The 18,894-nt window shown below is 40.2% G+C and overlaps 1 protein-coding gene across 1 annotated transcript in view; it reads right to left on the reverse strand.

The window, feature by feature from the left end:
* The window catches only part of LOC104083022 (netrin receptor DCC-like), a gene marked incomplete at both ends in the record, with an annotated part of 137,257 nt that overhangs the window by 57,525 nt on the left and 60,838 nt on the right, over nt 1–18,894 (reverse strand). Inside the window, 2 exons of the mRNA XM_009586365.1 lie at nt 8,969–9,105; nt 9,467–9,617. Coding sequence (XP_009584660.1) covers nt 8,969–9,105; nt 9,467–9,617 — 288 coding nt within the window. The remainder of the gene's footprint in view (nt 1–8,968; nt 9,106–9,466; nt 9,618–18,894) is intronic.

An 18,894-nucleotide genomic window follows, 5' to 3' on the forward strand; every position in this document is an offset into this window, starting at 1 on the left:
CCCTAACTCCGATTTTAAAGATGTGACATTTCAGAAAAAAAAAAAAAAAAAGATTTTGCCCTCCACCAACAAAACTACTCTGCTAATGATAAAAAGGATGATGAAAATCAGGCTGGCAGGGACCCTGAGAAATCAGTCTACTCCACTGCCCCATAGCCGGATCTGCTTTCATTTATACGTGCCTGATAACTGCCTGTGCAGCCCGTTCTTAAAACTACACACACGTTTGTAAACTAAAAGAAGTTGTAATATGCAAGCACAGAATAATTTATTTTTAAATGACATAAGTGTGCTTTGCAATAAGATCTACGTATTTTGACTGTCTTATGAAAGTCCCGGGGTGACTTACTCTCAAGCACTTTGCTGCAGAAAGCGTTCTGGAGAGCTCGGGAATAGGGAGCAAACCACTCCAAGGGCAAAAGAAACCACCTCTTTTGTTACAATATATATGCATGCAGTTCTCAATTTATAGTACAAGAGATAAAAGATTATTCTCAAAAGTAACCCAGCTGTAGGCTTTTCTCTCCATTGAGACAAAGAAACAAACTAGAAAGTCAGAGCTGAACAGCCAAGGGTCAGGTTAAGCATTGGGAACCACTCCTCTCCGAGGAAGCTTTCTGCTTAAAATATGGAGCTTAAAAAAAAAAAAAGCTTTTTTTTTTTAAAAGCAAGCTATTTAAAATGTATGTAGACATCTGTTGTTTTTACTTCTCAAATCCAGCCAGCAATATGGGGAAACTCATTTTATTTGCATCTTTTTTACTTGTCACTTTCAATTTTTTTTGGAAGTATGCAACATGCTCTCCTTATTGGAAATAGTGTGCTGCTAAACCGCGCTAATACATGAATTACATATCATACTATGAAAAATTCCTAACTTTATTATTAGATGTTCACAGAGGCAGCTGGATGCTACAAGCAGATGCCATTGCTGAGGAGCTGCACAGTGAAAGAAAATATACCTCTTCTTGTTATGTTTTGTCTTATCTTGTTTAATGTTCAGAAAAGAGAGACTTAATTCATACTTAAATGTAAATACCAAAATGGAGTAACTAGTGTCATGCAATAATTACGCAGTTATGAAGTAATAATGCTTAGTGTTTTTGAAAAACAGGGAATTTATAAAGAAAAGATGTATTGTTTTTAATACCAGTATACATTAAAAGTTGGTGAAACAGCAGCTATAGGTCTCCTGGTATCATCCAAGGCTCAGTCCTATCACTGAAGCTAAGCTTTTCCCACTACCCCTAATGCAAATGACCCACATCCTCCACTTTGAGCTTTACGTATCAACACTGTTCAAACCTTCTGTACAACACAGTTTTAAAGGGGGTATTTAGTGGTAAAAGGAGACGTTTGGAGGTTAAATTTTGAGAAGTGCATTGGACCTACGAAGGAGATTCTCAAACAGGCGCTTCAGCTTCCAAAGCTCACTGAAGGTCAAGCTGACCCACAACAGCTAACCCACATTTTTACGCCAAAGACTTTTCACCGAGTCCACGTTAACAGTAACTTTTGCACACAAGATTCACGGCTCCCCTGCACGTTACTCAACTCAAGGTCATATTTAAAAAACAAACCAAGAAGCAAGCAAGCAAACAGAAAAAAAACCCAACTATTTCTGTCTCCAAAGGGTAAGTAGCTTCTCAGCATTGCTCAGGGTCAGAATTGGCTCCCAAAGTGATTTCGGCACTTCTCTAAATCTCATTTAGCACCTATGCCCATAAGCAAAAATCAATCTTAAGAAATTTATGCAAAGCTCTACAGAGCCTAGAGCCAAAACAGAAAACTTAAGTTAGAGATGGCTGAAGTGGGTAGCTGGGGCAGCAAACTGTGCCGTCACCCGCTGGGACGGGGAACATCCCCGTTGGTCCCATGCTACAGCCAAGACCGTGCGCGGCACTACTCTCCCCGTGGCCCCGATAGGCAATCGGCCTGTGGTCACTGCGATGGCTCCGCGCATGAACACACCAACACACGAGGTTTCTGCCAGCAGAAAAGCTCCCTTGTCAGAGAGAAAACAGCTTCTTTAACAAGCTATTTGGCAGAGTATCTCTGCAACCATTGCAGGCTAATCCACAAAATTTAAAGTTTAAAAATCAGACTACATATAGACTTGGTATAGTTAACTTTCCAACATTCATTCTCCTGTGGATTCAAAGGGATTTTTGCATGAGTATTTTTTCCCCTTAAATGTAAACCTGTAGATCATATACCCAGACACAGCAATTTTCCTACGATCAGCCAAGTGAGCATCAGTATCACAGAGCTTGTTAGTTTATTTTTAATAGGATTGAATTTAAACACCGTTATCAGAAAATGGCAACACTGGAGTTTCACTCATGTGCTTTTTTACACATGTCAGGTGCTGCATAACTATTTGATACTCATGATGCATTGACAAGAATTACATTTTCAGAATGGTCTGAATTAGGCACTCAACTCCCATTCCATCCGTGGCAATAAAAATTAGCTCACTGTCCTTCAGTCACACACCATTACCAGGATGAGCTTCCCTTTACCTGCAAGTAGGCATCCACCTCATTATTCACAGACTCCATTAAAGCAAAATCACTCAGAACAAATTCTTCTAAAAGCAAAATAAGATATTAAACAGGTCTGGAAAAAAAAAGCCTTATATGGAAATTCTCAAAGATAGGACTGCTGTTCATCCCAGTCCAGCCTCACTGCCGGCACTAGCCAGTATCAACAGCATCAGAGTAAGCTGGGAGAAACTCTGTGGTCAATAGGTATTAAATAATAGACACTTATAATGTAATTATTATTATATTATTACATAGAAGTAGATGCTTCTTCCCATAAAGGATTAAGCCCTGAAACTCACACACACAAATATATATACACATATATATACACACATATTTTCTATTTATATAAAACCACAGACACACAGAAGAGAAACTGTTGAAATCCTATTTTCTATGGTGTTCAATGTGCTTATACCCACTAAACCAATGCCAAATCTTGAATCAATCTACAAATCTGTTGGTCCCAAAGCTACTCTCCGATAGGAAGATTAATACAACACTGTTTAAAGGGGAAAAATAAATAATTTCATCAACTTTAAATTTGCAGCAGAGATGTTAGCACTCATGCCTACTCAAATATTTTGTCTGTCTCAAGGGCATTCAGTTGCAACACGAGTTTCTTGACTCATTAGGGATGCTGGATAAGCCAGTTAGTCTGCTCAGACCGCTTGGCTGACCTGCTTTATCTAGTTTAAGATGTATTTTAAAAATAAATAATAAATCAGAATATCGAGCACGTTCACACATATAAAAGGAAAACTGCAAAAATTTCTGCAAAACTCTGTGGATTCCAATACTTGCACTGACTCAGCATGACTGCAGGAGTGCCAGGCAGTTAGTTATGCATATGCTATCTTGTACCCCATCTTCAAGTGTCCTATTAATAAAACACTCTTCACACTTCAGTCTCGGCAAGGACAGCCCCTTTCCCCCTACCATCCTTTGAAACTGTTGCCACCCTTATGTTTTTCCTCTCTTCAACTGCACCACTCCAGAAGGCAAAACAAATCTGAGATCAAGAGAAACAGAGGAATTTACAGTAAAAACCTGTCAGGGCTCAGCCAGCTTTACCATAGAAAACCTGCGGCACTACGTGGTGCTTTGCAGTTTGCTGTTTATGCCAGCACAGACCCCCGTTACTGCCAAGAATTCATCGCTTCTCTCACAGGGTTACACAGCTCTGCTAGTACTGTGATTTTTAATTTCTTAAGCACAAAAAGAATCCTTGAATGGAGTAGCTAATGTTTTGATATCAGCTACAGAGTACCCCCATAACGTTATTTTACTGTCACTACTTGTATTTAGCACTGTGCGACCACACCATGCTCTCCGTTAGTCATGCAACGGTGGGTAACCGATTTCAAAGGGAAATGTTTCAGCTTCCGTTGCATAAAATTCATTTTAAACACTGTCCGAATGTATTTTTCCTGGATGGAAAATATAACTGGCTTCTGTGAAGCCACTGAAAGCTATTGATTAGGTAATACATTTTTTAAATTCTCTAAATAAAGGGGAGTGAACACAGAAAGAGCTATTGATCCATCTAGTCCAGCACCTTCACCTTAGAAAGCCTGGTTACCTTTCAGCAGGTAAACCCAGTATTTCCAACAGAGTTTGGGTTGCCTGTCCCACATCAATACCCTGAAAGAGAAGTGTCTTCCCAAAGCCTAATTTAAATATTTGACTTTCATATTTTCAGGTGACAGTACCATTAATTTTCTCTCATCTCAGTGAGGACTAGATATCTTGGCACCATTAACCTTCTGGGAGCGGGCACAAGAACACATTGGACACTTTGGTGCGCTTGACTTGACAGAGCAGCTGTAGGGAAGGAAAACCCACGTTGCTATGTCACAGACTCAAAGTTATACCTCTAAGAAATGTAACAAATGCTATCAATGCTTCCATTTACACCGAATTTTTCAGTATTGAAACTTATCAGGAAAACAAACGGGAGAAAGGCAGTCTTTGCTTCGGGGAGAGATTGGGTTTTATGTTCATTTGTCTCATTTTTCCCTAAAGTAAACCATCATGAGATTTGTCATCGATTACTGCGCTGCTTTATCCTGCCAGCTCACGTATACATATGCCCCATTCCGCAAAGAACTATAAACTCCAAGCAGAGGATAATTAAATAGTCGATTCTGTGTTTGGTTTCTTCAACAAGATCGCAAGACATGAGCAAGTTTGATTCACCCCACAGCGTGGGATCACAGAGGAAGAGATCCTCAGGTTACTCCAATTTTGTTGGGTTCACCAGATTCAGCAGAGCTGCTGCAACGTCCATCCACTGAAGATCTGCCTGCTTCTCTACAGTTTTGCAAGTTATTTTTCAACGAGTATATACCAATAGGATACATCACTGGGTTTGACTTCTAACATTAGCAATAGACTATAATTGCTTTTGTAAATATTTCAGGACCGGCGCATTTGTGCGAGATCGGCTTAAGCAGCGCTCACAACGGCAATGTTAGGTTTCTCATTTTTCATGCTTTCATTGCTGTGTCAAACGACATTATGGTGATGCAGGCTTCCTTCTTAATGCTACTCTCTACCTAAGTGATTCACACACAATGTGATCCACGCCTGCTTTATTCAGTGCTTTCCATGACCTTGATCTCTGAATAACCATTTTGCTACAGGAATTTATGCAGCGGAGTCAGAAGTAAAAGTGATTTGACCAAGATGCACGGTGCTTACAACCGTTCACTCTTGTCAAAAAGACCTAGGTAATTTTATAAGCCACTTGTCTCACATGGCCTTACCTTTGATGTAGCTTTTCTTCCGCAATGGCAAACAAAACTAGTGCTAAAACCACTTCATATTAAAAACTCCCTATAGTAAAAGGCATTTGCATAGAGAAAAATGCTTCCAAATTGCAGACAAGTTGTTTGTAGCTTATACATATGGATGCTTGGTAAAAGTTAGCAGCAGTGTTTTTCTGCAAACACTGTCTTTCAGATCCATTTTTTTGCTTTTTGCTACTACTTTCTCTTACTTTAGGCAATGACCTTAAAATTATGTCAAACCAGCATTCCTGATCCAACACTACTGGAAAACTGTTCCTTTCTCTGTTCCTCCTTAAGGGACATTTTAGGAAGAGAAAATAAAAAAAAAATATATATTACCTCAATCTTGGTCCATTTTAACAATAGCTGCCTGATTCAAAGGCATTGATAGTGTAATTCTGAATATATGCATTATTATGCAAAGAATAGTTGACAAAACTCTCAACCTCAGAAGAAGCGATGCTCTTCCCCGGCCGCATCAACACGATTAGAGCTATAGTTTGGTCTTTGATGCAATTAAGGAACAGTCCAAATACTAAGCAGGAAGAAAAAGAAGTTATGTATGACAGCAAATCTATCAATTCAGTTACAACCACCTACCGAAAACTGGATTTATAGAATTAGATCTCTACCAGGATCAGAAACCCCAGGCATTTATCCCACCGCCAAACCGCTGCAATCAGAGCGAGATCCCGCAAGTAGGTATACGTTATGGAAAAGCTTTTTCTGGATTTATGTCACTTCCAGAACATTTAGGGAGTTGGGGTAGGGGGCTTCTTTGCTAAAACAGCAAAGCAGACTTTCAGTCTCGCTCAACAAAACATGAAACAGAGAAGCTATATTAAAAAAAAAAACCCTCAGAGGCCAAACGGGAACAAGCCCAAAATACACTTCTGAAAGCTAGAAAAATATTTAGAAAATAATTGTAGTTGACACTGGTTAACACATTTAACCATCTTCAAACATTTGTTTAAACGCTAAGTTCTCTAAAGCTACTGAGCATGCAGATGATTTATATAGTAACCAGGTAATCTGCACCAGATCTTTTAATTTTCATTACACAGGGAGATGTGGCGAAAATATTGCCAAAAGGCCATGATACAAAATTAAAATTTAGCAAAATACATTATCTCTTCTTGCAAACTCATTCACTTCTTGCAATTTTAGGCCTATGTCCAACACAGGAGGAGTTACTTTTAGCTCTTTAAAAGAACTAACAGGAACTCCATTGTGAAACACACTGTTTCTTGCAAATAGCCTCATTATTTAAAAGATCAAAAGCATCTTGCTACCATGTGATATTACTAACTTTGATCTGATGTTGTCTACTCAGACTTCAGAGGAGATAATTACTGGACTCTTAAATTTTTTTTTGCTCATACTGCAAATGTCTCACTTATCCCTCTTCTACAGAGGGATACACTACAGATACATTAACAATTAAAGGATTACATCAATATTAAAAAATGCGAGTCTTGCAACAAAATACTGATGGGCAATTTATAGTTTGTTAAATAAACAAGCATATTAACTCTAGGGAAACACACAGAAATATCTGCATTTGTATCTAGCCAAAGAAGAAAATGAACCTACCAATTAATTATTCTGTTTATGAGATATAATGATTACATGAGAAGCTTTAGTGCATTCGAGAATTTCCTACTGGTAAGGATGAATTCAACAAATAAACAGATTCTGAGCAAATTAGTAGCCCAGGTATATTGCTCTGGAAAGACAAGTATCAGGGGATTGCTGTCATTATCTCTCCAGTTTAGTCATGTAATTTCTTTTGAATCCTTTGAACATTTTCTGTTATTAATACAAACATACGTGAACATGATGTTTCATTTTCAGTGAAGTCTCTCACGAGTGAGTGATCTACCCATGAAAATAAGAAATGTACATCAATATTGTGCTTAAGTTACAGCTCCACTTTTCTTCATTTGTTGTGTATTTGTGAATTCCATACGTGAACAGAAACTTTACCAAAGAAATCTTTGATCTACCAACAGGTAGAAATTGAATACAATTGCATTGTGCCATGGCAACGCAGTTTCGGTTTCCCCTTGAGACTGCAAAGAGTCAGCAGTCGTAGCATCTTTCATCTTTGTGTCGGTTCAGTTTCATGCTTAGCACTATCCTGGCATTCTGTCTTCTTCTCCTGAGATTTTCATCATCTCATATACATCCTTACAGTTGTGTCATATTGCCATCACATACCTCTCAATGTGCATGAAAATTTATGTACCTTTAATTTCTACATGACACGCTTACAGCAGAAGGCATAATGAAGCCAAAGCCAGATGCACTACAGACTGAATGCAGACAGGAATAAATTTTTCAAAAGGTACATAAAGGGACTTAGATGCAAAACTCCCACCTAATTTTCATGAGACCTACGTGGTCAGAAACTATCTAAGCAATAACATACACAACGATCCTCCAGCCACAGTTGCTCTTACCAATAGATATTGCAATCTATTGTTGGGGTGAAATATCAGTGTAATTTATTTCTACTTCTCAAATGACAATTAGTCAGCTGCTGCACACGAGATTTGAAATCAACATATTTCAGTAAGGCAAATAAAGCATACTGCCCAACAACTTACCTGCCTTTTCAGTATTTGATTCCTTATAATGAAAACAATTCCATAACAAATGAACTTCCACAATTATAAAGCCACATTTTTATTTTTACCCAGCAAAACAATGTATTACATTAATGTACCTGAAGAAATAGAACTGAACACTCCATCACCAGCAATTATTATATTTTATTATGGCTTGATAAAAGGATATTGTTATACAAGCACTGAAAATCCTATAATCCAAATTAAGGCTCGATTCACTAATGAAAGTATTTCACGCATAAGCTTTAAAGCCAGAATGCAAAATGAACAGCACAGTGAAATATGTTATTGTTTGACTAAGTATTAACTATGTCACTCTTTAGATCTGACTGAATAACACTAATGTACTCTGCTATTGTTCAATGGTTTAAATAAAGAAAAAAGAAAAAAGGCAGCTATTAGATTTAAACGTATTTCTGATTCCATTAATATTTGCCATGAGGAAGGAGCGTGGGGGAAAGCAGCTTCTGTCGGGAGGGTGCTTTCATAAGATCTGACAGTGGGAACCCTCAGAGCATCACTGCTGAATGAGGACTTCCATGAATTTACTTGGACTTCTTGTTAATTTGGTGAGAAGATGCTAAATACATCGATTTTTCTTATCCTACTTTATTGACTGCTCATGACATAAAAAACAACCCAGCTACAAACCTGATTTTCAACCCACTTGACATAGTGCACAACGGGCACATCCATCATAATGCCAAATATAAGGCTTCAGGAAGGAGAAATAAAGGGAAAGGACCACGTGCAGAAGGCAGTAGCAATTAGCATCTGATACCATAAGATGTTCGGCAACAGCAAGGCTATTGGGCACGGTGGGAAATATGCAAAGATTTACAGGACTTGGTTTCCACGGGTGTGAATACCTGATCAAAGGAGGGATGGGACTTGTACAGTTTGCAGTTACTTGGGGTTCTGAAAATTAAGTCAATTCTGGAAAAGGGAATAATTAAAAACGTTCTTGGAAAAGCAAAGTGGGCGCAGTTCACGTACTCACCCATCACTGACAGCTCTGCAGAGCCACTGCTGTTCTCGTTTTTGTAGGTGACTACACACGTATATGTCCCAGAATCATCGTCAGTCACGTTTGATATGAGTAGGTTACTGCCAGCCAGTAACGAATACTTTTTGGACCTGAAACATTGATCACACATGTCCGCAATGTGTTACGGTGCTATCTCTATCTAGACAAATACACACAGTAATTATGCTGCAAGTAATTCTCAGCTGTGATTTTTACTGTTAATAGCTTTACACTTCCATTTTAAATACCAGCCAGGTGACATTTATGATCAAATTCCACCCTCGGATTCGGTGCAGAGATGAGTTATAGCAGCAGGTTAAGAGACACGTCTAGTCCCGTTATTATTTAGCAGGAAAACCTCACGGCCTCCAAGTCCACCCCACTGAATTTAAAGCATTTCTCAGTGGTTTGCCTATACTTTGCTGAAGGAAACGTAGTGTTAGATATGCGACCCACAAAGGACTGAGCTACCTGACAGAGAGCACTTCATCTCCTCGCAGCCACGTGAAGGTGGGAGAGGGGTACCCAGAAACGCAGCACTCCAGAACAGCATCCTTCCCTTCCATGGCCACCACATTCGACGGTCGCTGAAGGAAAAACTGCTGTCTGTGCAAACCTGGATCTACGAGAGCAAAAGAGACAGTTATCATCCATAAAAAAGAAAGCCAACAAAATAAAACAACATTCTTTTCATTGGGAATGTAAAACGACCGATCAATAACGGACCCAAGAGACACAGCTTTCACAGATTCTTACTGATGGGAGAAACAGAAAATCATAGTACAGATCTATAAAAAGTGTATCAAATAGCAATCTTAGAGCTACTTACAGGTTGAACCCAAGGGAGCAATTTGAAGGCAGAAAAATACCAGCTTTTGGGAAAGTGAGAAAGGACTGTTTATAGCCCAGCATTAGAGTTGGGTCTTGGAAAGCCACAGGAAAAGGCACAGTCATGGCAAGAAAAGGCAGAGATATACATAAGGTTAAGAGTGGCACTGGATTAACGATGCTACTTCGGAGTTGCAAGAGGGAAGTTCATAAATACGGCAGGCGAGAGAAGACAAGGAAAGCTTCAAGTTAGGAAAACACAGAAAATGAAGAATGAAATAACTCAAAAAATCTGAATTGAGAAGGAATATGTAAGAAGATCGGTACCCCAAATTCTCCTTTGCCTGGCCGAAGGTGTCCACACGGACACCCCACATGTCGGAGGCCGTCTGACACCCCGATCTGTGGGCAAGTGAGCTGAGTTTTAGGGTGAGCTAAATCTCTCCATAAGCGCCTCTGACTGCCACGGGTGGATCACACTGACCAGGGGACCACCCACACTCAGGTGACAACCTAGACCCAAATCCCACCCACCGCGCCTGAAATAGAATTACAGAATCACTAAGGTTGGAAAAGACCTCCAAGATCATCGAGTCCAACTGTTAACCCAACACCACCATGTCCCTAAGTGCCTCATCTACACGTCTTTTAAATACCTCCAGGGATGGGGACTCCACCACTTCCCTGGGCAGCCTGTTCCAAGGCCTGACCACTCTTTCAGTAAAGAAGTTTTTCCTAATGTCCAGTCTAAACCTCCCTTGGCGCAACTTGAGGCCATTTCCTCTCGTCCTATCGCTGGTTACTTGGGAGAAGAGACCAACCCCCACCTCGCTACAACCTCCTTTCAGGCAGTTGTAGAGCGCGGTGAGGTCTCCCCTCAGCCTCCTCTTCTCCAGGCTAAACAGCCCCAGTTCCCTCAGCCGCTCCTCATCAGACTTGTGCTCCAGGCCCTTCACCAGCTTCGTTGCCCTTCTCTGGACACGCTCCAGCACCTCAATGTCCGTCTTGTAGTGAGGGGCCCAAAACTGAACACAGGATTCGAGGTGCGGCCTCACCAGGGCCGAGTACAGGGGCACGATCACCTCCCTCCTCCTGCTGGCCACACTAGTTCTGATACAGGCCAGGATGCCGTTGGCCTTCTTGGCCACCTGGGCACACTGCCGGCTCATGTTCAGCTGGCTGTCAACCAGCATCCCCACCAAACAGAACCATACGCCAAGGAAATCAGTTGGGTTTTTTTGCTTTTTAATGAATCTGTTCTTTCTCTCGAGAATGACTTCATTTTCTTATCACAGATGTTGAAACAAATGTGCTAGACTACAGCCATTAAACATTACTCCTTGTTTCCTGACACAAATATAAAAATTACACCATATAAATGAATATTCCCACCAAATTAACAACTATAAGATCTTCCAGAATCATCTCCAAGTAATTAGCTGGTTCCCCCATACAAGTCGAAAGAAACTGTAACTAGCTGCAGGCATTTGTTATGGATTTACGACAACAGCATATTTCAACTTCTTACTGTAACCAGATGGACACGCAATTTCCAGGCACCAGTAAGTGCAACTGATGCAGAAGTTATCCCCCACAACTCAATAGCTTCAAGCTGTGAAGACATCTTAGCTGATCACAGTGATGCCTTTGGCCTGTGAATTGCACAGTATCTCTTGCAATAACCACAAATACACATATTACCTTAATATACGCAATTAAGTACATGGTAGCTAACTAGCACAAAACCAAAGCTTTTTTGTTTGGTTTTGGGGGGATTTTGTTGTTGTTGTTGGTTTTTGTTTTGTTTTGTTTTTAAAGTCAGTTATCCAAAGATGAAAACAGATGTGCAAAAGCAGAAAGCAAACAAAATCTGTAAACAGTATCCAGATCCTAATACAGCTTAATACCGGAGTGCCTCCTTCCCTTCAAAAGCACTTAGTTCTCAAATCACAAAGAGGTCGTCTTTGATTAAAATAATGATCCTAGCTAGGATGGAAGATGTGAGCAGCAGTAAGAAGCACAGCCATAAAAATATAGGGAAAATGACACCAATGAAGATTAAATTTGAAGTTAGAAAGAGGAGACTATTGATTATTGAAACCGAAGGCTTTAGTAGAATACATTTGGCTGAAAAGGTTCTTCAAGTACATCCAGAATAAATGGAATTCCAGAGCTGGTATAGGCTGGATATTAGACAAAGTAGCAAAATCCTAAAATACACAGAAGTAGCTCAATACCTATTTCTGTTCTGTACTTGAAAAAAAGCAGGATAGCACATTCATGTTTTACAGTGATGAGAAAACATTTTTGTTGTTCTTGGAGACTAGAATGTTAATGAGACATCACTACTGTCCTAACTACTCCAATGAAAATAATGTTTTCATTATAACTCTGTCAACAATCTGAAGATCAGTTAACAACTAGCATAGATTAAAGCAACACCATACTTCAAGCAAACTGAAAAACAACAGTATTTTATTTGGGGTTTTTCCTCTCTTCTGTAATTTGCCTGGCAAAATTTTGGAAGTTCTTGGAGGGACATAATTGAATGAACATCCCAATGAAAGCAAAACTGTCAGCATTAAGGTATGCAGGCAGATGGCCAGACCAAGCACCAAGCCCAAGGTTAAACTAAGAGGTACTAACGTGAGAAACCGCTGAACACTACGAGAGGAAAGTCACTGTCCAACACCAAAATGGGACTCAAATATTTAGCCAGTAATGGCAGATGACAGAGGATCGACTCAAAGCTAGGTAAAAATATTTTTAATTATTATTTTGGGATACTTTAATTAACCTAAAATCATCAAAAGTGCTTTGGTCTAAAACGCATTTCAAATTAGTTTATTTAATGGGTAGCTTCACATCGTTTCAGCGTGAGAAAATACCACTACTACACATCCCTGTAACATATCTCTGCTTTTATCCCCGCTAAAGCTTACACTTAATATCATCTTGTAGCTTGCTTAGCTCCCTTTTCCAACACTTCTCATTTAGGACAGCTCCTTTTGCCTCCAGCAGCCATCTGCGCCTGTAACGTGGCGGTGCCTTGGGCTGGCTGCTGCTCACCTGCTCTGCAGAGAAACGCCCCATTGCCTGGAGGAGGGAGAGGGCCCCGTGCTCTGCCATAGCGCTATCGCCTGCTCTTCATCGTTTCCACCTCTTGCTCCATTCTAGGCTCACAAACAGAAGCCTAAGCTTGTGTTTGAACTCTTCTGAACTCCCTAATGATATAGCGGCTAGCTGAAAAGGTGGCATCTTCTCTACATCCCTCTTTCATCCGGAAACGCAGCTCAAAAGCAGATGAAAACCAAATGCGTCAGTTGCGAAGCAACGTTTTGCTGCTTGATTTCCAGTTGAATAGGGAGCGCAAGGTACAACCAAAGTTAGCAGCTTAAAGCCACATAGAGAATTGAAGAAAATATCTGTCACAGGAAGAAAAAAAAAAGAAAGTATCTTATCCTTTTCAGAAAATAATAGGAGGAGGAGAGTTGTGGTTTAAAACCCATGAAGATCAGAACCTGCACGTTATTCAGGCAAGTCCCCAGCAAGGGCTGAGCCCCCCAGGAGGTGGCAGCTGTGCCCTCCCCGTCACGGGGGGCAGTCAGCACCGACTGCACCGAGCACAGCCCACAGCAGTCGCAACCGCAGTGGGTCCCTATGTCCGTACGGTAAAGGCTAGTGTCAGCTTTGCTACAGAGGGGTCTGGATGGAATAACTAACACATTTTGTTTAAGCGTCAAGACGCAAACCCACAGCTTCCATGATACAAAACGCTAATTTTCCATGAGTACTTAGTAAGGAGGACTGACATGCCATCGTAGACTATTAAAGGTGGCATATCACAGCCTCCGGCCTTGTACCACCTTCCAAAAAAACCAGAGGCGGTCTAAAACCAGAGCTCAGTAACTAGGACATCAAAGGCAGTAGTATCTGAAGCTACAATTACTTAACCATAACCTTACAAGGAACCACAGAGTCTCTCTCCAAAGGCACCCTTTCCTTAAGGTGGACATCCACAATTTCCTCTCGGAGCTGAGATCCGACTTGAACAAGGGGATGGTGTTGGATGTTAGAAGAATTCATTGACCAAAAAGTCTGTGGGACCACAGACTGCAAACCTCTGCAGTAGAGTGTTATACTGAAGGTGGCACAGCCTCCACCCACTTATGCTTGGCAGGGGAAAAAACAAAACAAATCATTAAAAGAAAAACACTACACATGTTCTGAATAAACTACAAAAACGTGCACCAGTGACACAACAGACCCTGTGAGGAAATTGGGCCTTTTGGGGGGCTTAAGGAAGCAGTACACATCTAGTGCCCAGGCAGCAATTTCAGTATCTGGTTCAGACTTGTCTGATAAAACTCCTCACTGTTGCACCAGTGCAACTAGGTATTTCCAGCTGAGAAATAAGAAAGATCAGACCATCAAATTAGATTTTTACATTAGAGAGAAAGGAAAAATGAGCGAGGAGATTTTAAAACTGAAGGGCCATTAAATCTTGTTTCTTGTGTAAGACAGGCCACAGAATCACACCCATCCTGAGCTCAAAAGCATGTCTGAATAAAGTGCATTCTTCAGGAAGGCACCCAGTCTCGATTATAAAGATATCCAACGCCTTGTTATGCCCTTCTCCATTTGATTAAAGAGCGCTCGGTGTATTCTCCCTGACAAGGCACTTGTACACATAATCAACCAACTATGGACTAGCTTTAGCAGATGAGAAATTCTTTGCCCCGGCCCCATTGGAGGCATTGACTTCATTTCAGCCACGATTTAATCTCTTGCGCACCAACATGTCATTTGTGGCCTGAGCTCACGGCTGCGATGCCCCCATCCACGGGGACGCGACAGGACACTTTCTTGGCCTTTTTCAGCATTAGCTTTCCAAGCAAACCGCTTGACCGGGACCATGCGGAGCAAGCTGCTCCCGCCCACGGCCGCCGAGCCCCATCGCTGCCGGCGCTCGCAAGGCACACGCTTGGAGCCTGATGCCGGACCAGCACCTGGGCTGGAAGCAAGGGCTACGCCGACTTCCCAGCCTGCAGAGCACCTATCCCGTTGCTGGCATTTGTTGATTTTATTTTATATGTTAATGTTTAAGAACAAACAGGTATACCTAAAACCAATTATAAAGCGGTGAGCTGTAAGAACTTACTTTCCCCAAACAAAGCAAAACCTCTCGTTTCGTATTTAGCATTTTTCCTGAGCACACAATGTGCAGTAATGAGGTACAGCTATACCCATATTTTCCACGCTCGTTAAATCAATGACACATAGTTGAAATTCAAAACCACAAATAGGATTTGTGAATGCCTATGTGATTTCGATAGTCCCCATTTCACTGATATCTGAGAACACCACACTACTTGCAAAAAAATATATACCTTCACAAAGCCGCATTATGGTAAGTCATTTTATCTCCATTTTATAGATGGCTAATGGAGTAATTGAGATAGTTTGTGATGTAACTAAGGACATATATGTATTCTGCACCAGGGAAAGGTCCTGAAATTACTTTTTTCTCATTCTTACACTGAAGGTACAGCCTCTGCCACATGTTACCAGCATACATTATAGTCGATCACTGATCGTTCTCTCAACAAATCCTCAGATTTGTGTCAATAAGCATTGATAAGAGAGATGTATTTAACTCTCATACCAAATTGGTCTTAAGCAAGTGGAACTCAAGACCATGCAATTTATTTCTGTCTTCCAAGGAAGATGAAGTTGCAAGGGGTTCACTTGGATTCAGCTATAGAGAGACAACTCTTCAGCACTCGAGGAGAAAAATGTTACTGCAGTATTTTAGCTACATTATACATTGAAAAAAGGAAATGCTTTCATAAAACGTGTTGGATCCTGTTGTATGGCATCTTACTGTGCTAAGATGCTTTGTGCTACACTGCCTTTGTAAGTGTTGTTCAATTGACAAAAAACTTCCATCATACCCATAAAAATTTTTCTGAACATATTTGGATAATATTGTACTTTGCGGGTACAATTTTATTTTTTATTGCAGCAGTTTTTACATTGTAACTTGCAGAACTGAGATGCCTTTAATGTGACACTGATGTGACGGAATATCTCTACATGTTCATAGTCACATTTCTAAATTTGATTAGAAGAGATAAAGATTTATACCAAATAAAACCCAATTTTGCTCTCTGCTGTCAGCAAAGAAAGGCCAGCAAAATTCCCCAACCTGATCTCACCATCATGCCTAGAGGCAGAACACTTAATCCCAATAAGAAAGCAAGGGTTATGTGTGAACAGCATTAGAGAAATCTGTCATTAAAATGATACCGATCTCTCAATATACAGAACGCATTAAAACGTATGACCAGAACGCAGTTATTACTTCGGGATTTTGCTTTTTTGCCTCCACCATCCAACGCCCTTGCAAGCATTTTTCTGCTTCAGCCCTCCTGCCCTCCCCTCCCAAAAAACACAAGCCTGGCTCAGCAGAGCTCTGGGACGCGACATGACCAGGAGCATACAAGTAATAAGATTGTAACATTAGCATCGACACAAATCAGGGCGTTAAGACATTCTTCTTACTGTAGTAACTTCAAAATACATTAACTAAAGTGCAAGGAAAACTGTGCCAAGGCACTGCTGGAACGTGAGACTATACATCAGGAGTCCTATTTCTAGCTTTAACGATGATTTCTTGTGAGACACTCAGTTTCCTCATCCATAATGAAGACAAAAATATTTACAGCCCTTTGACTTGTTCTCCGAGATCCTTAGGTAAAAGAATAATATAAAATTTATTACTGCAGGGGTAGGGAAGGGACATTGCTGGTTTGTATTTACAAGACAAAAGGAGGAAGCTTTTTCTTTAGCCATTAAAGTTTTAGAGGCAAAATTGAAACAGAATGAGGAACTGCTCCACAACTACATTATCTCCTATCCCGAAAATGGAGAACAGAGCTGAGGCAAGAAAGTAGCAACACATTTACAACTCTTACTTTCAGCTGCACAGCAGAGCTTTGGCAGACGCCATTTTAGACCTACATCGTCCTTGAGATGCAAAGACACAAGCAATGGTTCGATCCAGGTAGTAACTGAATCCAGAAAAGAACCTAATACAAGATTTTTGATGCAGCCCCATGAATATAACTGGAGAGGAGTTACTCCCAGTCCTAGTCTGTTTTGAGTTGAAAAAATAAAAATAATTAAAAAAAAAAAACAAAGGCTAGCTTAGTCAACTTTTAGAAACAAGTAGCAGCCCCAAACTGATTTGTAGCTTTTAAATGGCAAATGGAACAATCTTCTAAGCCATTTTTATGGCCGTTCTCTAAGCTTCCTCCAAACCTCCTGCAACATTTCTGAAAACGTGGTCGCCAGTCAGACGTGCTACGTCACACTGACCTCAGCGTGGAAGTCACATCTCCAGTGCCACAACCCTGCCGTCACTGGCGTTATCCCTACCAGGATCTCACCAGCCTCTCACAGCAGCGTTTCACCCTTGTTCTGCCGATTGCTCAAGATGAACCTCCACAATTTTTGTCATAGGAAAGTGTTTGCTCCAGCCCCTGGGCTCTCCCATGATATGGCCAATAGGACCAATCACATTAATATAGTCCTTTTTTCTTTTTTAAGTTCTGCCCCATTTATAAAGTTCTGCCTACTGATCCATATTCTTCAGTATTTACCATCTGTGAGGCGTGCATACGCCTTCAATTGCAGTTTCATTGTTATATGTTATATTAGAGAGTATAGGATCAAGAATATATCCCTGGCTCTCAGTGAGGACTCCCACTAAAAAAATATTTCTGCTCAGTAACAACTTCTATTTGGAGACTTGATGGCTATGAATCTGATCTAGCATATAGATGCTATACTGATTTTCAATTTCTCTAATGTCTTAGGCAGGCAATCCTGCCAGAAATCTACTATAATCTACAAATCATCACCAAAAATTACGCTGACATCATCTGTTTTCATACACTGATATTGACTGGTTTTAATTGCATGGGCCATCCTATTATTTTGTGTCTCAAAGATGCCAGCCCGACAGACCATTAGGTGCTCAAGGGTTGCTTTGTTCCAGACCACTGGAATGTTATGGTCAAGAATTAATGGTCCTGAGAATTCCTCAGCTCCTCCAGGAGCTACATTTTTATTTGGCTATAATGACCTGAAAACATCTGGTCTTGGACAAGCTTTTTAAGCCACTCATGTCAAGATAGCACTAATTTTTTTTTTTTTTAAATATAAAAATATCTTTAAATAATCAATGCCATATGTACAAGCACATATTTTTTCAAAAATTAGTATGTTTAACTTTTCTGCCTTGTAAATATTGACACAAGTTCTACCACTTTCACCCATTCACATAATATTGTCTCACAGTTATATCTGAAAAACATTTGTACCCTGAACTTTACTAATTCTTGATATCTTCCATGCCTTTGATTCCTTTGACTCTCCACAAATTCTGGTTTTTAATTCATAATTACTATTATCAGATTACTTGCTCCAATTTTTAGATTTTTCTAATTTCTTTGTAACCAGACTGCTGGGGGTTTCAATTAAGACTGCCTTTCCCTTCAGTGTGTTATAGGAACATTGTATTGTGCGTATATAAAATTTACTTGCAAATCCCCAGCAGCCATTGGATTCATTCCACTTAAATTCTCTCTGCTTGTTAACTTGACTCCTGCGCATAGGAATTCTCTTCTGGTTTAAGAGACAACTTTATAGAATGCAGTGATGACGAGACAGTTGTATATGTTTTGCTAGCAAAGTGGGTTAATGGCAGAGAAGAAAGCAGCGTGTTTCATGCAATTAAACAAAATAATACAAACAAAAAAGCCCCCCAAAACCCAAACCAAAACCCACAAGTTCATAAAATGCCAAACCTGGATGCAACCTTCAGTTGCATCCATCATCTCTAGTATTTCAGATCTATAATAGTCATAGTCATTAATAGTCACTAATAGTTTATTAGTATGTTATTATTAGTTCTGATTAGTTATAATTATTGTTAGTATGAAATAATAGTCCATATTAAAGTTCTAGTGCCACTATTTAGTATAAAACAAACCTCAAAGCAGGAA

Source organism: Fulmarus glacialis, unplaced genomic scaffold (genome assembly GCF_000690835.1).
Source record: "Fulmarus glacialis isolate BGI_N327 unplaced genomic scaffold, ASM69083v1 scaffold3261, whole genome shotgun sequence".
NCBI lineage: Eukaryota > Metazoa > Chordata > Aves > Procellariiformes > Procellariidae > Fulmarus > Fulmarus glacialis.